Genomic DNA, 20,952 nt, shown 5'->3' with positions numbered 1-20,952 from the left:
CTTGTGACTAGCCAAATAACGGAGTTTTCACTTTTTTTTCTTCTTCTTTTTTTTTTTTTTTTTCTTTCTCCTGGGTGTTGCAATACAGCCTAAGGGAATTTATGTCTTCGTTTTGCAGGTCAAGCCTTAAAGATATCAGCAGAGGCATTTACCAGTGATCCCTGCTATCTGCCTAAGAGGCAGGCTGTTGTCCAAGCAGCGCGATCTCTGCTTACAGCTGTCACAAGGCTCCTAATTCTGGCGGACATGGTTGATGTGGCGTACTTACTGGAACATTTAACTCTGGTGAGTAGAGTTTGACTTAATTCAGACTCTTTAGCCAGAGAAGTGTCTGCTGATGGTTCGTTCTGCATTGAAAATTCTTTTTGTACTTGTGAATCACAGATCTCAGGCACATGACACCTTGGAAGTTGGTGAAAGTGTAGATTGTAGGTGAGATTTGTAGAACATATTAAAAAAAAAAGTCTTTGAGGAAGCAGATGGTTATCCACAGTTACATTTCAACATCCTTTTGTTTCTGATTTCCTATTTTCTTACTTGAGTTGTTGTATAGCTTTCTATGCATGAAACCTTGATGTTTGTGGCAGTAGTAGGGAATAATTTATTTGTAGAGCATCTTAAAGGTGGAATTTTATGTGGATATTTATGAAGGGAAAGAACTGAGTAGGTAAGGGTTTATCTCTGTATTCAAGTCCGTTTGTGAGAGAGATGAGTTAAAAGGAGAGCGAAAAGATGTGTAAGAAAGGCCTCCTGCAGCTCCCTAGCTCCAGCTATATATTTGTACACTGCAGACAGAAGACTAGAAAGTCCTAATGTTGGCAAAGCTTTAAAAGCTCCTCAGTTTTTTCACTCGAGGGAATAAAGTGTTTTGGAAGCGCGTATCATAATAGTGCTATGTTTTGCATCATCTTTTTTTTCCACCTGGCTCTCTTTATCTGGAAGGGATGGGTTCATCTTCTATTCCCATTTACAACGAGCCAGTGGTTGTGCCACTATTGCTGAATTAGGCAAAATGTCTGCACTTGTGTTGTTCAACATCCAAATACTTTCCTGTCTACATAAAGTCAAGTTCCTTTCATGTCAGCCACAGTGTCCCATGTGAGCAGGCTTCTTCCCTTTTTTTGAACAGTGTGATTTTAGTCTTGCCACCATCACATGTCTGACCACAAAAATGTGTTTACTGAGTTTCTTCTCTGGCTGCTTACTTCATTCAATCTAGTGTGTGTCTTTGCTGGAAAGAGCAAGGAATTGTTCTATTTTTGTTTCCTTTTTTTTCCTAACATCTTCAGTAATGTGTGACAGACTGATTAAAAAGTCAAAGTTCTGTTGATTTCTTAATGTTTCAGGGCAGAGGTGAATGATCAGTGCCACCTCTAATAATGGCTCATGCCGCAAGAGGACTCACTGACCTAAAGGGGACCATTTTGAAGCAAGTTCAGTTTGAGGACAAGGGATGAAAATTTAGCTCCCTATTGGAGTAGGAACAGTATTTGATAATGAAATAAGGTTGTGTGGGTTTCAGTGCTGTGTTTGAAACATCCAGTGTTGACAGTTGTTGGATATGCATTGTAGGCTAAATGAACATTGACTTACAGAAGAAGCTTCTATGTTGTCATATACGTATGAAATTTGTCAGCTGTAAGAGGAGTGACCTATGTCTTTTGTACTGTTCATGGAAAATTTTCTTAAATTATGATATTTTTCATTGGTAGCCTACTACATTTTTGCACACATATTTTCTAAAATATTTTCAGTATGTTTTACATGAGAGAACTAAAATTGGGTAGTCTTCTTTCCTAGAGTTTCAGTATTAAGCAACCATATTATTCACTTCACAATTTCCATTTGAAAATGAAAACAAACAATAGCTGAGAATCATGAAAGAATGCAATGTATAATTCAGGAAAAACTCTAACACTGCAAGGAGTGCGATTTCAGTTTTCTTCTCTTTCCATACTTTAATTTAGTTCTCTTGATATGAGTGAGAACTGAATTCTTCAGTTAACTCCTACAATAAATAAGTATGGCATAAGACTCTCCAAAATTCCTATGTAAAAAGGCTCACCCTAGACCTTAAAGGAAAGTGGTACATTTTCCATATTTATTAAGTCTCTTCCCTGGCTGTTGGACTTGCCAACAGTGGTATTAGCTGTAATGGTGTCTTTTTATGTTGACATCTAATTAGGAAATTGACTTTGAAGATAGAGTAATTTCAACATATGCTACTGAATATCCTTCAGTTTATAACAAATTTCTGTCATGCCTATCTGAGCCAGCTTTAAATATCATTAAATATTTTAATGAGTCTTAACTTTGCTCTTTTCAAAGTCCTTAACTCTAATTGTTATACTTTAAAACTCCCTTAGGAATTCAGTTCTTCTTCAGTGTGGACTTGCTCCAGCAAAAAGACATTGTATTCACATAGTTGCTGCAGCGTAGAAAGTAGACCTTGACTTGATTGTATCAGCTTTAATATCCTCAATGTTTGCATGTTCATATGACTTGAAAATCAACTCTTTAAAAGTCATTAGAAGTTTTTCTTTGAACTTCCTCTAAAATTTTAATACTTCTACCATTTTATCCTTTTCTTCAGATGTGGATGTTACAGCTGTTATTAATCATTTAAAGATGAGAAATTTAATTGCCCTTTATTTCCATAACTCTGAGCTCTATAATTGCCATAGAATAAAATGCAGAAATGTAAGAGACTGAGCCAAAATTATTTTTAAAAATGAAAAAGAAAAAAACATAATAGTAATAGTAAAATAAATGAAAATTCTAACCAAGGATTTTTTTTGTTTGTTTGTATGTATTAAATGAAATAAATTGGTCCAGCATCATCAAATAACTTTGTAGAGTATTAATCAGATCTTACTCAATATGGAAGTATTTCATGGGCAGTTATCTATTTACGTACCTAATATTTTTCAAACCCATTTATCAGAGTGCTGAAAGTTTTTAGTCTTGTTCACTCAGTAAAGCTGGTTAATTCCAACACTGACATTCAAAGCATTTGAAATCATACTTCTATTGACAGAATGCAGTGTGAATCATTAAACTTTAATTTCCTCTGTAATCTGTGAATAAAAATAGAAAGGAAAGAATGACAATGTGACTATCTGTCATACAAGGCCTCATCTAGTGTTACCTGTCACATCTGCCATTCTAAGTATATCTAGGAAAAAAGATGAAGCTTAGCTACCTCCTTCCAGTTCATGTAGTCTATAAGAATATTGTTTTCTGTACACTCTACTTAGACTTTGGACTGGTTTTGACTTTTGTTTTATATAAAGTTTTTATTACATAGAGTATAATGCTGAAAATACTGAATAATTTTGTTCCAAAAAATATCGAAATTAAACTTTTAAACTAGAAGTAACAGGTAAGTCTTTTTGGAAGATTTTGATAAACCTGTGAGGAATTTCACTCCAGAAGTCCAAAAACATACCTTTGTGAATATGGGATTAGCTTTTATGAAATTTCACTAATAAAGCAGAGAGAATTTTGTTTGTTTTATGGATTCTATAGAATTTCCACCCAGCAAAGCGTGTATCAAATAATGTATGTTAGAAGCCAGTACAAATTCTCAGTGACTGATCATATTCTGGCACAGTATACTTCTAGCTGTTTGTGGAATTTACAGCCTTATAAGAGTATGATGGTGCGGTGCAAACAGCAAGCTCATTTTTAGAGTTGAGAAAATAAAGTACATCACACTGATAAGAAAGGTTATGCTTCTTTAAACAACTTAACTTTTTTTTAAACAGGGAAGAGTTGAAGTAAATAGCTGTCTGTATCTGAGTTGCCATACTTATTTAGAGTTTGAAGTCTCTAATCAAAAAAATGAGTTGTGAAAAATGTAGTCAGACAAAGGGCTATCTCATGTATTGCACTCTTTGATTCAGAGCTGTATTACCAGCCCCATTCATTATGGCTAGCAATGCTTGATATTGTTTAATTAAGTGAATTAACAGACTAATGGAATTGCTTGAATTCATTGATCAGAAGAGAACGGCAAGAAGGTAACAAGTTCTGAGAATTTCATTTAAAGTGCTTTGGCAGTCTGTCTTTCTCTAATCTATTTCAGATCATGCTGAGCCAACATGTTTTATCTGCCTTTTTTCCCTTCTTGTCATGCTTGTAGATTTACTGTTTAAGTCTTCATATTTTTCATGAATGCCTCAGACAGCATGATCTTTATAAAATGCTTGCTTAGAGTTATTTAAAACTTTTGCCAGGAAAAAAAAAATGAGAATGGCTACAGACAAGAAGCAACTTGTGAACTTGGGCCCTGTGGGCCTGTTCCTCCATTCCCTGCAGAGTATTCATCAGCATTAAAAATGTTTTGAGCAGGAGAAAAACAATATTAATACCCAAGAGGGGTAAGTCATCTCAGGCTTAACTACACTTCAGGTTTAGGTATGTGGTTTGACTTGCATAACTGCTTAATCTAGAATTTGGCTTGCTACCTACATTATTTCCTGACTGTTTTGGTATTGTGCTATCATGCAATAAAACATTAAAAAAAAAAAAAAAAAAGGCAAACCAGAATGTGAGCTACTCTGGGGGTGTAAGGCCTGGTTGTGAAACTGAAAACGGTCAGAATCATAGAATCCACTTAGGTTGGAAAAGACCTTTAAGATCAAGTCCAACTGTTAACCTAACACTGCCAAGTTTACCGCTAAACCATGTCCCTAAGCGACACATTTACACATCTCTCAAATACCTCTAGGGATGATGACTCTACCACTATAGAAACATTTTTTACTGTCTTTTATGGCAGTAGCCAGATTAAGTTCTACCTTCTTCCCACCTTTCCTTTGGTGGGCATGGGTCACTCTGATGATAAGAGAAATCTCTGAAAATAAGGAATGTTAGAAGATTACTGGAGTCTTTGGGAGAGGACTTGGCTTATCCTTTGGTTCATGCTCACATGTATTTTCTCATCAACCAGCAGAAAGGGATTCTTGCTACCAATCTGAGGTCAGTATATGGTACAAGGGATGCAGCTGTTTGTAATCAGGGCTATAGTGTTTATCATTGCACTCTGCAAATTCCATGACAATCTGTAACGTGTAATAAATGATGGAAGAAAAGCAGTTCCTAAAGAATTACTTTTAAAAGTTGGGCTTTTCAAAGTGAACATTCTTTTGTGTGCAACAGGAACCTGGATCCACTTCTGTTCTTGGTATAGTGGCCTATTGACTGCTGCCTTGTAACTCCCTAATGGCTTGTGGCTTTATAACCCCTAGGGCTTCTCTTGAAATACCCATATTCTTAATCACTCTCTTCTAACAAACTGTTGCTAAGGAACAGAATCCCCAGTGCCTGCACTTCTGTTTATATAATATCTGGTTTTGGTCTTAGCATGGGAATCACTGAAAAAAAGAACATTATGCTTTTCTTGCCAGTTGGAAACATGGCTTTGAAGGGACCCTAACTGGCCAGCTTCATGTACTACTGTTCCAGAATTTCTTTGAACAGAGCAAGTCTGAAGGCTCCTGAACCTGTTTTATCAGAGAATAATAAAACAACATGGAATATAGTGGCTGTATTTCCAAGAGAAAACCACAAGTGCTGGGTTCAAACCTTTCCATTTAAATGTGGTTTTAAAACAAACCCAATCCTTGCTTTTTTGTAGTAGAGAGCCTTCCCTTCAGTTTTATTTCTAGTTCAGTACGTCTCAGCAGATTCTTGTCTTCAATAGACTCTTCGATGTCATCTTTATATGCACTGAAAACTTTTCTTTGCTGTCGCATCTAAGACTTAGACATGGGTCAGGTCCCTCAGGAATTTCCTCGTTTTGCTTCTGCTGCAGTCACCCTGTCTGCTGTGTTTCACTGTTTCCTGTCCTACCGAGTGTCCTAGAGAGGTCTCCATGAGCAAAGCATGCTTGGTAGATGTGAGAAATTGAATAATTCCTATTTCTTCCATAGTATCTGCATGGTTTAGAATACAGCAGGAACAATCCATCACCCTTAGTAGTGGCAGGACAGAGAAATATGCAGTCTTCCTTCTGCTCTGCCACTGCCTTTTTAATAGGGTCACGGGTCACAACAGCAAAGGAAAATCATGCCCATCTACTGCATTCTAGCAAAAGGGAAAAAAAAAAAAAAAAAAAAAAAAAAAAGAAAAAGGAGAAAGCAATAGGAGGGAATAGGTTGCCCTCTTAAAACTCCTGCCTGGGAGGGAGCGAGTTTTGACATCTCTTGAAAACTGCATGTAGGGATGAGTAGACAGACCTGGGAAGGGAGGATATAAACTTTTTAAATAATGAATTAAGACAAGGAGTTAAGGAAAAGATTCCTAAAGCTGGGAACAGCTGCCTTAGACAACTATGGTATCTGTTTGTATCCCTGAGATGATGAGAGAATATAAGCAGCAACCTGTGGATTACACAAACCAGAAGAAAATAGAGATGAAAGCAAATTTGCCTGGACTCATGTGGTCCTAAATTTTATACAAACCATTTGCACAACCCAGGTATAAGGGGAGGGGGAGTGTAAGAAGTAGGGCTTATTTTGACCAAATAAGGCTTTCTTTAAGTAAGATGGAATTTTTCTGCTTTGGTTTAAAACACATATTTTTGTAAAAATAAATAATTGTGAAGTTGTGTTATAAATTCCAAATGAAGCAAGTTGTAAGCATAAAGGGGGGGATATATGATACAAAGGTGGCTTGTAGCACAGGTTGACACGGAATGTGTGAAGTTGCCAGAAGTACAACTGAGATGGAGAAATATGTACTGTGTCTGGTGATGAAATTTGAAAATTATTTTGGGAAAGTTGGAAGGTGAGATATTAGAAAAGCCAACAATTATTTTAAATTACTATTTGGACTATGTAAATGCCTGCATGCCTCAAGTCAGTGACTGTGACTTTGTTGGAGTAGACTCTCTTTGAACCTATCGGAAAGAAAAAAGCATTGTTAAATTGTTTCCTTCTGAGTAGTTATTACTGTGTGTTGCTTCTACAGCAACACTTACTTAACGCTGAAGTGCAGTGCTCATAAGAGAATAATATGGAAGTGATGCTCTGAAATTGCATTCTATTGAGTGCTAATCTTGGAAGGCAAATTTTAGGTTGGTAAAATAACCTTGGAAAATCAGTTTCTCTTGGCAGGTTATTTATTGGTAGTATAGTAATGAAGTCAGTGTAATGTAGAGCGGCTTGTCTGATCAGCAATTATTTGTACCTCAAGCATGCACAGATCATTCTGATCTAAAGAAATTTACTTTATAACTCACTCTTGCTTTGGGAGGCAGAAATGAGGAAATGCATGCAAAACAAACAGTATCTGCTTTACCATCAAAATGCATTTCTTCAGACCTTCTTAAAATGAGAGCAAAATCATCTGATATTTTTGAATGGAAAAAGCGGTGTGACCTATTCTCCATAAACCTCTCCAATGAGGAACATTGCCCATTCCATTACAGCAAAATATTGGAAGAGCAACTATTTTCTTGTATGTGTGTTCAGTAATTGGAATTTAAGAGAGGGTTTGAATGTTTGGGGTTTTTTGTTTGTTTGTTTGCCTTTTTTTTTGTTGTTTTCAACAATATTTTCCAGTGATTTTAAAATAGTACATTTGGTATAAATTAGTCTTTTAAAGAAGCAGTATGTTATTAAAACAGGAAGGTATTTTAATGAACAGCTTCCTTATGTCAGAATGGAAATAAAACTTGCTTCTTGTCCTTAATTCAACTCGTATTAATCCATATAAAAAAAAAACCCAGAAATATTTCACAAATGGAAAAAATGGTTCAGTGCTACTTTGCGGAAGATGCTAATATTGGTATTCTGAAAGACTGGTAGTATTTAACTTCTGCAGCTCTAGACAAACCAGAGAAGAGCCATTTCTACTTTTAAATAAGACTGGCTTTTTGCAATATTGGCCCTAAGTCTGAACCAAGTATGTAGAAGGAGGCCAAGTAAAGGATGTGCAGCAGGCAATTCGATTATGTCACACTTAGCTAGACTCCCAGGCAAATGACATTAAAGGTATGTGGTTTGCCATGTAGCATCATTCACACTAAAGAATCAGTATCTGCTGCCTCCTATACCTCTCTCAGTTTATACGGAGATTGTAAAGTTACTACTAGGAATAAGACTGTGTACTCCATATTTAATGATGTCTCCTCCCGCATCTCTGAATTGGAAGCAATGCAGTAATTTGCACTGTAGTTTTATCAAAGGTATAGAGAAATATGCACTGAAGTTACTACTGAAGTGTTCGGTTTTCCAGAATGAACTGCAAAGCAGTCCATTTCTTTTGGTCTTTTGCCTCATTCCCTGGACATCGGTACCACATGCAAGCTTACAGTAGGTACTTGATCTATGGGGCCTGTAACTGTAGTAAGCTGAGTCAATATTGTGAATGCATTTAGAAGATATGTAGTTCTTCCTGATTATATCAGTGTAAATAAATGTTTATAGACTGGCTTCTGGTGGTAATCACTGTGAAAACAAAATATTTTTAAACTACTTAGAGCTTTACAGCTGTCACATGCTTGTGAGGTGAAGAATATTTACAGGTGGGGAAACAGCAAGTCAAGAGGAGAAGGTTCCCGATTTCCTGAAGGTAGCAAGGAAGCTGTAGCTCCCATTCTCCTTTTGCACAAACCTCAGCCTTTCTGTTCCAGTTCCCTACAGCTGGGCTGTTATTGTTCATCCCTCTGAAAAATATCAGTACTTTTTTTAATAATAGTGTATGCGTGAAAGAAGTTTCAAATTTAAAAGTAAGATCTGTAACAAAGTATAATTAATGTTGTCACAGCTTTCATACAGAATGTAAGCACATTGCCCAAGGTGAGCATCTGGTCTTGCAAATGACTCAAGTAAATTAACTTGATAAGGAGTACCCTGCTATATATTTAAGATCTACTGTTATGCTTGATAGAATGAGGAGTAAAAAGTTGCATATGCTTTTATTAGTTGAGAAAGTTAAATCTATATAAATGTACTCCATCCTGTAACATGGCATAGAAAAAGAATTAACCTTTAGAGTTGTGTTGGTTGCTAGTGTTTTGTCTTATGCAAGCCTGACCTATGGAGTTAGAGGATTTAATATAATTAAACAGTGCATATGTAGTATGCTTTGAATTCTGAGATTGATTTCAAAACAAAACTGTAGGAATACCTAGAAGGTGATATACTCAAGAGGTGATACAGCTCCATAACATTAGTATTTAGTAGAATAAAATCCTAATACAGTGAAAAATACAGCAACTGTGTGAATTATGGTATTTGTTACTTTTTTTACCATCACAGTTTCAAAGAACATTCGAATCTTTAAGAAATGTATCCAGTAAATCTGATCTACAGAAAACCTACCAGAAGTTTCAAAAAGATCTGGAAAATCTTGATTATTTGGCATACAAACGTCAGCAGGTAAGAACGTGGAAACTTGGTAGGAAGACATAAAATACTGGGCATAAACATGATGGGTGGTAAAACTGATGCATTTGATAGAGTTACTGTTCTATCAGTTGGGTTTTATGCTTTGTGTAATGTCATCAGATAAACCAGTAGGAGGAGTGGCAATTCTATTTAACACATACAGTGTTGGACCACATAGTTTTTGATTTATCAGCAGAGAGAAAGGTAGGTAAAGCATGTAAGTGAGGTATAGCAGACTATTAAGCTTTGCATTAAGACATAAAAATTTTTTTATTTTTAATTAAAGTAATGTTTGGATTTTTTGACTTGAAAAATGAACTAAATCCACATAAGTTAATGGAATCGCATATTGACTGTGCGTACAAACCACTTAGATTTTCTTCTTTAGAAATGAATTTACAAGGCTAGATTGCATAAAACTTTGAAGTGTACTCAGTCTTTAACTCGTGCTTGCAAGATCAAGGTTAAATCTAATTGTTAACATGTATTCAATGTTGGACATACTTTCTGTCACTTATGCATGGCTTATATGAAAATGTTGGCTCTCATAATAGGTCTTCACGTTTTTTGTGTTCTTGGTAAAATAAGACTTTGCCTCTTTCAGAGCATACTGATGAAATACTCTTAACATTTCCAAATGGGGCTTGTTTTGGTTTGTATTTTTCTGATTTCTGTCGCTTGGTGTCAGTGTTGTCAAACACTTCATTTGCTTGGGGGCAGGTGACTTAGAGTTGTTTATATCAGGTAATTGATTAGATAGTTAAAAATTAGGAAAGGGCTCAGAGACAGATGGTGTCTGAACACATGAATATTTGATTGTTGAGATAGGGAGGTCAGGGAGCAATTGGCTTGGGTGAGTTTCAGTGTGGTGGGAGCTGTTATTCTGGTAGCACTATAGCATAGTTCTTTGTGCCCTTTGACATGGGGCTGCCAGCAACCAAAAGACAATGTTTTAACTGGCATCTAATGTGAGTTTATGTCATCTGATCTCATAATGATGTCAAACATAATAGATGTCACGTCTGCAAGGGCTTGGAGAGCATTTCTGAGCCAGGGAAGTGAAAATTCTATAATTACTTCTCAGGCTATCATCACATTTTCATTGAGATAGCTTTCCCTAGTCTGAATTCTCACTCTCGACTTTGCAAAATTCCTTGTTATTTGAAGTAATATATGTCTGGTTCTCTAGCAGACTGAATATGCTTTGATAACATACTTCATTTCAGCCTGAGCAGGGCATCTTTTCTCCTGTTTTCAGATCTTCATTACTCTTCCCATCTCAATACTTTGCACTTTCAAGCCATTTGGAAAATCTCAAGATCCTTATTTGATGTCAGGCATGCATTTATCTCCCCATGCTGTTTCTGCTCTATATGTAACTGTGTTGGCAGTAGCTTTTGCATTTGGAGGTACTAAAGGTGTATTAGGTATAAAATCACATCCTGCTTTCAATCACAGAAGCGAAGATAGGCTATTCTATCTTCTGTTTTGTGATTGAATCTTTCTAAAATTTTATAGAATGCTATTAAGAAAATAAACTAGGTAAAGACCGAAATTATTAAAAAAAAACCCAGACAACCCTGAAACCAAAAACAAATGAGAGAGACTAGAGATGTTCTCTGTGTCTTAGTTAATTTGCATTGTATACCTGATCAGTATTGTTATGGTTTTCTTGAGTAGTATTTACCTGGTTTTGATACTGAGATTTTCATCTCAGTAGAATTTGCTGGAGAATCTGCAGGGAGGGATTTGAAAAGCTGCCATATCTATTTATTATAGAAGATGCTTTGAATTGTGCCCTGCTTTGAAAACAAAGTGATGTCTCTGTGAAAAGGTTAAGATTTGGTTTGATTACTCTGCAAAAATCACAGACATGGACTGGGACTGAAGCTGTTCTGAATTTGTGGCATTCGTATATGAGCTTTTGGAGTGTGTGAATTTAATTGATAATGACTTATTTTCATGGTTTGAGCCTTGTTGGCAGCCAATCACCACGTAGCCACTCTCTCCCTTCTCTTCTGGCAGTAAGAAGGGACAGAGAGCCAGGATTGGGGTTCGAGATAGGACTGGGATGGGGAAAAAATCCCCCTTAATGGGCACAAGCAAAAGGCAGACTCATTAGGGGAAATAAAAAAGAACATACATTTATTACAGACACTAACAACACTTCACAGACTAGAACAGTGAGAAGCATTGCCACATCTTGAGAACACCTTCTCCCCACCCCTCCCTTCTTCCTGGGCTCAGCTCTGCTCCCAATATCTCCACCTCCTCCCCCCAGCAGCGCAGGGGCAGGGAATGGGGGGTGCAGTCAGCGCTGCCACTTCCTTTATCTTCGGATGGGGGAGCTTCTGGAATCTGTTCCCGCTGCTCCATCGTGGTCCCCCTCTCACAGGAGACAGTCCTCCACGAACTTTCTCCAACTTGAATTCCTCCCATGGGCCGCAGCGTTCCCCACACTGCTCCGTCATGGGTCACTAACTTCCTCTGACTGGATTCCCTCCCACGGCTGCAGCCCTTCCCGAGCTGCTCCGGCGTGGGACTCCCCCGCATGCTGCAATCCTCCCAGCGCTGAATTACAGCAGCGGGGCTGCCTTTTCCCACAAGCCTTTGGGCACAGCACCTTGATCAACCAGGTGGAAGCCACAGGCCATAAATCAATGTCTGCTCCACCGTAGATCTTCATGGGTGTCGGGGGGGGCCGCCCTGCCGTCTCCCCACAGGATACAGGGGGGTCTCTGCTCCGGCACACCTCCCCCCTCCTTTCTTCCTCCGTTCCTCCACTGACCTTGGTGTTCATGCAGCTGCAGCAACTCCTCCTCACCAGTCCCACTGCCCGTCACCACGTCCCTTCTTAAATACGTTATCGCAGAGGGGCAGCTGATGGGCTCAGTTTCCAAACAGAGGTGGAGCTGACTTGGAGCTGGGGGAGCTTCGAGAAGCTTCTCACAGGGGGCTGCCCCTATAGCCCCCTCCCCTGCCACCAAAAAACTCCACCACTCACTCAACCCAGGACACTACTCTCTTATTAGACTAAGCGCATATTCATAGTCCCAATGGCAAAATGTTGAGTCACTACCACCTGTTTGGAGCCAAACAATTGTGAATATGAATATGAATCCATTCATGGTAAAGTAAGTGTTTTATGTAGTCAAAATAATGAATATTGCTTTTGAATGAAATACAGTTGTCTGCTTCTGTCGTTATTTTTTAGACATGAGACATAAAGCGCAATATAGCAATGTAATTCTTCGGTGGTGAAGTTTACAGGACAGATGGGAAATTAAACCTGTGCTTTTAAAAAAGATATTTAAAGTGACCCACGTTGCCTCTGATTTATAAATATAGACCAAACTTCTGTGAGTGGTACTAGTATACAAGAGGCAACCATGTTTGGGATGATGGTTTATATTAAGTCATTTTTAACTGGCAATTTTGAGAATGGGGTTGAAAGTCTTAAGTTTTCAGACAGCTAGCAGATTGCCAACAGAAATGTCTCTTGAAAATGGGCAGTGAAGTCAAGAATTCAGTTATGGCTTCCTTTATACAAAAATCCCACAGTTGGTAGCATAGGTTGGTCAAACTTCTCAGAGCTTTCAGATTCTAACTTTGCAAATAGGCTCAGTATATGTATTAGTTGGCATGGAGCTGGTCAGGGTGGCTAAATTCTTTGGTGATTACAGAGGAGAAAGAGGGGAAGTTCTTGGAGTTGAAGACTTTAATGTTGCAAAACTGAACTGTGTGGATGACAACTAGTGTTGTGGTCAAGAAGCCTGAATGATGCTCTTCTCTATTCTTCTGTGTCCCAAACACAATATGAAGTATTGAATCACATTCATATGCCAGGTGTAGTTACTGTTGCTGCCTGTGATGGACTCCTACCCTATTCAATTCTGCTCCCAAATACATTGCTTTGTGTCAGACCTTTCCTTCTTAATGTTGGCTAGTGGGACACACATCTCCATCTCTACAGGCTTGCCATACTTTTCCAAGAGATATGGCTTATTAGCCAGGTTAGTTGAAAGTATGTTGAACTCGGGCCAGATGAAGATAAAATACAAAGAAAATATTTATACCGAACAGTGGAATGTAGGCTGACCCCTTGCAAATATTGATAAATGATGCAGGTGAAGACATGCACAGGATCTGCTCACACCCAGGTCATGGCTGCTTGGTCAGCCAAGCCAAGTCCTGGCTACTCCAGATTCACCCACAGCTCTGGCATGGGTTTCATGTTCCTGTGCCTTTCTTCCCATTCTAACATTTGTGTAACACTGCATAGAGATGCCTCAGTGTGCTAAACTGACTTAAAATTAGCTGTTTTTCAGTGATCTCATTATTTTGTTAATTGGTTGGTTGCTCACTTAGCATTCTCTCCCCCCGAACCCAATGAATGTCCCTTCATCCCTCTAACTTGCAGTGACCTAACCTTTCTGCATGCTTCTAGGGCTGGGTTACATCCACTAGAGAATTTCATTTGGGTTAAGGATATCAGTTTATGGTGAGTCTGCCATTTTGAAGCCTTCTAGGAGATACCTGTCTCCAAGAAAAGTAGTTTTTCTTTCTTGTCCAGGAGATAGTTTTTAGTTCCATTTCAGAGATGATAGTATCAAGGAAATTTAATGCTTGTTTTAATTAAAAAGAGCTGTCAGACTAATAGCTCTGTGACACAATAAGTAGTAAGAATCTTCTCTTGTGCTCTGATTTGTTGCAACATTTCCAGTAAGAGTGAAATAAGCTTTACATGAAGCATTTTTTTGTATCAACCTAAATATTAATGCATCTGAAATAGGAATATTTACAAGGGAAATGAGATAGGACAAAATGGTAAAGCACTTTGGGATAAGAGGGGACTCAGTGCTAGATCCCAACAGTTTTGAAGTAGGTGCATGCTTCCTTTTTTCTTATATGGGACATTGTTCCTATTGAAGGGAAGTTGTCCATGTATTGTTCAGCTGGAACAGTGCTGGTTTAAGGCCAGTAATTATAATGATCTAACCATAAGGTCACTTCAGGAGTGCTGGGCAGTAGCTACAATGAAAATGGAATTATAATCAAATTCAGTGATATTTAGCACCTGTCAAACTGAAAAATTATCACTGCTACTGCAGTTCTTAGTGTTAACTGTGCCTTTAGGATGCCTGTAGCAGTGCTGACTACAATTCAGACATTTACATTTTGCCTAGAAGTCTCCAGCCATGTGGTAATCTAACAGATGACAATAGGACTTTAGTATGTGAGTACACACAAAAGCAGTATCCTATTGTAAAGGTATGCTAATTTAAGGTTCACTTGTTTGATTTTGATTGTATGCCTTCAAGGTAATTGTGTGTTAAAGGACTGAATCTATGTGAAACTGTTATGGTTATTACATTTTTAAATCTTTTTAGGATTGCTTCCTGATGATTGTGGTATTTAGAAATGTTTTAAGAAGTTGCTTTAGAAACTGAAGGAGTTAAGGGCTGTATCAAAGATGTTTATGGGACACACAGTAATTTACTTTGCTTACGGGAAATAATGCTTCCAGGGGGTATAGCAGAGCCTTTAACCTGTTTTACTTCAGAGGAATCCATTGTTGTCAGTACTGCAGTTGTCTTCGTGATCATACAAGTCAAATTGTCAAATTTAAATTTTAAAAGTCTTAATTTTGGAATGAAAACTTGTTTCTACAGTCAAATTGCATTTCTCTTGGTTAAAATGGAGTAAGTGCACTTTTATTCTCTACCTTTGATTGTTCCCTTTGCTTTATAAGAAGTCACCGTGTTGAACATCGGATTTGTTCACCAAAGTGCTCTACTCCAGAAACTGGAGCCAGGTTTTCAATAGAGATTATCACCTATGAACTGGCAAGATTATTGTGTGACAAGCACTTTAAAAACTATGCTGAAAATTGGAGGGAGTTCAGAGTAGAGGTGAATTACTTGTTGTCAGGAGAACAAGCATTATGATGGAAAACTTCATTGGAGCTTATCTGGAAAAAGTTTTGGCTTGGAAATACCACAGATAGAGGTACTTACCTAAATCTTTATTCTAGTACACAGAAGAACGACAAGATCCAATGGATGAAAGTCAGAGAAGTTGAAACAAGAAAGAAAATGCATGTTCTTGACAATTAACTACTGAGATGGCTTAGTTAAGAGGTTCAGTACATTGATCACTGCTTGTAGCCTTTATATCCACAATCCACACCTTTCTAAAAGATGTGCAGTAACTGAGATGAAAATCAAGGGGCAGGGATTATTAAGGAAATTTTTAAGACTTGTGCTATTCAATGAATTTGGATGAGAATTAATATTTTTTTTTTTTTCCCCTGGACTTAAGAATGACAGTACACTTGGTTGTGTATTTGAGGGTAAAGACAGAATTATGACTTTTGAATTGCCATCCTGGATTAATAAATGGTAAATTTTGTTTACTTTGGTATTTACCACTCTGCCACTGTCTATTTTTCTGCAGGGTTGGATGTGTTGAGTTCTTGTTGAGGAATTTTCAAACAAGCCTAGCACTTCCCTTTAGAGTAATTTTAAGAACATGTAGGCATTTAATTCCCATTGTCTTTTCTAAAGATGCCTTCTTTCCTTTCCTTTTTGACTATTTAGTCCATAGTATAAAGTATAAAATGTGAATATAGGTTGTATTTTCAGTATTACAGCTTATTATCTCCCCTTGCCATAAGAACAACGATCTATCATGTTGCTGTGTAATTAAAATACTTGATTTATGCATTCATGTATTCTTCTATCTGTGCGTGGAAGCCAGGCGGCTAAGAAAGTCATGCCTTTTCCTTTTGAAGGAAGGAAAAAAACCAAACACGAGATAGAGAATTTATTTGAAAAAACCCAACTGTTTAGCAGCTTCTGTGTGTTTGGTGTATTGTTTGTTTGGTTTTGTACGTGGCTTGTGATATGGAGATCTGATGTGCTCACTGAGCAGCTGCCAAAGGAGCAGGAGGAAGGTTTTGCTGGTCTTCTCATAGACACAGTTTCTACTTGTAGAAATCTGAGCATCAAAATTAGGTAAAATAGACAAGGAACCTTAGTAGGGAAAGCAGGTAGTTGCATAGTTGGTCACATTTGCATCTAAGTGCCTGATCCTTGTTCTGTGGTTAATGCCAAAGCTGCCTGATGCTGATGGCTTCAGAATCCAGCCCGATTTTAGTCAACGGAATGAGGGAATAACAAGAAGCTGATTTTTATTAAGTAGTTAAAAGTGTCACTATAAAGGGGTACTCTAATTTTAGTTATTGAAATTTCTGCTGAAAGTATGAACACTGACAAACTGGAGAGTGGGTTGGATTCCTCTTTTGGACCAATAAAGGTGTATCAAAACTCAGAGGAACCGTTGGCACTCAGTTGTTTTTTTTTTTTTTTCCCACAAATGTGAGATAGTTAAAGAAACAGGGAGGTATATTTTTGTCATCCAAATGTAAAAGGAGAGTAGTCCTCACTTAGATCCTGCTGAAAACCCAGTCATGAAGGCAAAAGAGTAATTGCCTTGCATGTCTTTGAAATATTCTTGTGTGAGCTAGTGTAAGTATTTTGGAATTTGGGGGAAATGGACAGAATTCTGGTTTATCTAGCATCCAGAATGTGAATTATGAGAAATAATTTCTTTCCCCCTTTCAGATAGTTTGAAGAAGAGGTAAGTAGTTAGTATGTAAAGCCTTCAAACTCCAAGATATGAAGAGTCAAATCACTATCTGAGATGCCTACGGAAAAAAGCCCTTAAAACTTTGATAGTAGAAAGGAAATAAAAAAAAACTGAGGGGGGGGGAGGGGAAAGTTCTGAAACAGTTATATATTTTTCAGGAATAAAACCAGTGGTGCTGTAAAGAGGTTGAGATAGACGTGCAGGGTTTATTTCAACTTGCTCTTCACATTCTCAAGAAAACAGAAGGGGAGTTGTAGGGAGCTTGGGACTTGAGCAAAGGGTTAAAAAGGGTCTTTCCGGCACCACCACCCCCTCCCCACTGATTTTTCCAAAGCTCAGTCTGTTGATGTTTCTATGAAACTGAGTTACTGTTTACCTACACCCAAAGTGTCCTCAGTTTGGTTAAGAGATTCCAGTCTAGTTTGTCTCTGATAGAGGTATCTAAAATGTCTTGGGAGCCAAGGATGGAGGATGCTTTAAGTTTAACCATGGAGTGCCCAGGTAATTTAAAAATAAGCAAACAGTACAAACTGAAGTATAACCATGGGAAGGAAATGAGATCTTCAGATAGGAATTAAATTACAGTAACAACTAAGTAGGTAAAGCTAAAAGGCCGTGACTTAAACAAATGATAAAGTATTTTGAGTGTGTGCCATGGAGGAGTTGCAAATTCCACTGATTTTTGTACCTGAACATTTGGTATGGTACCGTATATCTGTCCTATATGAGTTTTGATATGTGGGTATTTTATTTCAGTGCTATCTAGTGGCTCAGGTTAGAACCTTATTCTTTCAGTAGCCTAGAACCGATATTTTTTTTTGAGTGCTCAGATCTACTGCTCTACTCCCAACTGAGGGAGTAAGGAGTAAGGTGGAAGGAAGGAAGTAGGGTGGAAGAGGGAGGCAGATTTTCAGTGATGAACCAAGCAAGGTTCCAGGTGATGGGTTAAAGTGAACACCTTTAATTTTGCTCTGCTCCTGCTCTCCAGCAACACTTCACTAGGCAGTTAAGTACAAATAGTGAAAAATGTAATTTTGCAGATAGTATAGTATCTTTTGAAGCAATTGTAGCTTTTGATTGGTCTTCGGGTATAATCTATAGCAGTGTATGTCTTAATTGTTCAGCCCTAATCAAAGATGTAAGAAAGCAAATGATCATTTCTTTCAGATACAATCTGCTCTACAAACAGAACCTTTTTACCTTTGTGCTGAACCTTTTTACCATGGCTTAATTTGTACCCACCAATGGTTCAGGGTGTGGCTGTTGTAATTGCCTGCAATGTCATTTTGTGAATTAGGCAACGTGATACATAAAGCAGGATCTTGTGTAGCAGAGTAGAATTTTAATGATGGAAAAATCATCAGAGGAGAGACTACTGGAGAGCCACTCCCATACAAGCCAGTATTTCGGCTTACTTCTCTTTGGTTTATATCAAGAAAATACAGTGCAAATTTAGGATGATGCAGAGATTCAAAGCAGAAACATTCAGTGCTCAAAAGAGAAGCAAAGTGATTTAGAATTAATTTGGTTAAGCCTGTGAGCTTTATTCCTTCAGCCTTTCCTAAGGCCAACCTATTGCTAACTTCAGAGCGATATTGGAGTTTCTTGAGCAGGGACTGTAAGATCAGGCTCTCTATCCTAATGATTAGGATTTTTAAAGAAAAAAGTATTCTCTGAGCTGCTGAAGATGCAGTGACATTAACTAGATTTAGGTGCTTATGTTGAGAATCTAGGATTAGAGACTGGTTTGACAAAGTGACTACTTGCCCTTATTTCAACGATAACTTTTCTGTCCTGATTTGAGTTCCTCACACTTGCAAGAAAGACAGAAATAAAGAGCATCTGATTTGGAGAAATAACTGTGGGTGGGACAGATACAGTGCTGTAAAGTAGATTATTTCACCTTTATTCTGTGCTAAATCATATAATGAATCTGTGTATTAAAATGCACAAAGGAATAATTCTGTGCTACACAGCCTAGACTCTCTGAAATGGCAGTCATTATCTGTGACATTTATGGTATGGATAACTGCTGGAGTTGGTTGGATTTTTTTATTAAAAAGTAACATTTGGGTATATTTTTTTTAAGAGTGTGAGACCCACAGACTGACTGACTTCTATCCAAAAATAGTGTTTGCTCCAAATTCAGCTTAAAGTTCCTGTTCTATTTGATTTGTGAGGCTCAAACTAACACGGTCTAGTGAGTTATATTTGTAATTCTGGGTAATGTGTCTCTTCTACTGACAAAGGTTTTTCGAAGTGCTTCATTTTCTGGTCCACTGCAAACTGGGAAAAATCTTGAGAACTGTGGGATAGTTTTAGAATTACAAGTGGTCACCAGTACTCCTGATGAACAAATACAGGAGAAATCATTATGTTGCGGCATTAACATTATGTCTAGTGATCCAAAATATGTTAATTACTTTAAAAGGCTGATTTTTTAAAAATTGGATTGAAACCAAGTAAAGACAAGGTTCTTAGTACACTGGCATGTTAGCTGTAAAATTCTAACAGCACTGAGGTAATCACTTTGATAGAATTCAGCCAACCATCGAGAGAAGTGACATTCTTTGACTTTAAAATTCTAAAAAGCATACTTTCATACCTTCAAATGGCTGATATCAAACAGCTACCTTTTGCTGTGGACTTTGGAAATCAACACATTTAAATTGTTTCAGCATGCTCTAATGTTTTACAAGACCACAAAAAACTGCAAACCACTCCACTATCTTTTCTGAAAGCCGTTTGGGTTTGCTTTCTTCTGATAACAGTCATGGCAGCCCGAGTTCACCTGGAAGCTGCTGGGCGGTCAGAGTGCGTCTGCGTTGTGGGATAACACACAGGGTTCCTGGACAGTTTCTGTAGCTGAAGAGACACCACCTTTCCTGGAGAAAGATGAGATAATGCAGTGCGGTGGCCGCAGGCTCCAGCTTGGTTCAGAGCACAGGGGTGATTGAAGTACTGCTCACTTACAGATAGAAAATGGTGCTGATCTTGTTGCAGTGAGAGGCGGCTTGCTTCTTGGGGCATACAGTGCATCAAACGACTTGTCAGTGGTTTGCCCCCAGGCTGATTTGCTGGGCTCCTCTGAGCCCCTTATGCATGTCCAGCATGCACACGGAATCAGACACAGAAGCTGCGTTTCTGTGAGGCTTGGCTTGTCCACTTCATGATCCACATTTGAACCGTAATCAATGCAAATGTTGTCATCTGTACATGATCAGAGTTTTATTTGTGATTTCTCTCCATAACAGAGAATGAGTCACAAATTTTAAGGAAAAAAACCCTCGATGAGTTTATGGTGCCTAGTAAGATAGTTCCCATGTTAGCTGAATGTCTTTGAGGTATAGAAAGTTTTTGAGAATAATTGGAAATGGCAAGGGAGCGGTGGTTTGAGAAACATATCCGAGCTGGGCATACTTGAGGTTTATATGACAGTTTCTGATTAATGGAAGCTCCACTGAATAGAGTATCACTTTTTTAGTAAACTTCTGTATTGAGGAAGTGATCCCCTTTGCAGAGGACTTCTTTTATACTGACCTGACTGCTTCCAATTAATACTTTATTTTGTCCAGTGTCTCTGTTACAATCAGTATCGATAGATCTATATAACCCAGATGGTCTATAAAGATTGTTTTGAGAATTAACCATATTAGGTTGTCTGCCTTCCATTTTATTTTATTGACTTCAATACTTAGTTTCTATATTCTGAGCTGACATTATTTATACTGGTTTAAATATGAGGTAGTTTCAGGAAGTTAATAGTGTTATAAACTTACACCAATATAGCTAAGGTCAGAATCTATTCTAATTGGACAAGAACAATTTCAGTAAATTAAATGTTTTAAAACTAAATTGCTTGCCTCTTACTCTGAGGCCTGGCTTTTTTCACTACCAGCACACA

General features: G+C 37.8%; 1 protein-coding gene across 1 annotated transcript in view; it reads left to right on the top strand.

Moving 5' to 3' along the window:
* The window catches only part of CTNNA3 (catenin alpha 3), a 519,632-nt gene that overhangs the window by 24,581 nt on the left and 474,099 nt on the right, over positions 1-20,952 (top strand). Inside the window, exons 4-5 of the mRNA XM_032994547.2 lie at positions 119-285; positions 9,270-9,389. Of these exons, the coding sequence (XP_032850438.1) occupies positions 119-285; positions 9,270-9,389 (287 nt within the window). The remainder of the gene's footprint in view (positions 1-118; positions 286-9,269; positions 9,390-20,952) is intronic.

The sequence above is a fragment of the Tyto alba genome, unplaced genomic scaffold, assembly GCF_018691265.1.
Source record: "Tyto alba isolate M040663 unplaced genomic scaffold, T.alba_DEE_v4.0 Super-Scaffold_1, whole genome shotgun sequence".
Classification (NCBI taxonomy): Eukaryota; Metazoa; Chordata; class Aves; order Strigiformes; family Tytonidae; genus Tyto; species Tyto alba.
The sequence above is the reverse complement of the archived record's forward strand: the minus strand, read 5'-3'. Positions and strand labels throughout refer to the sequence as shown.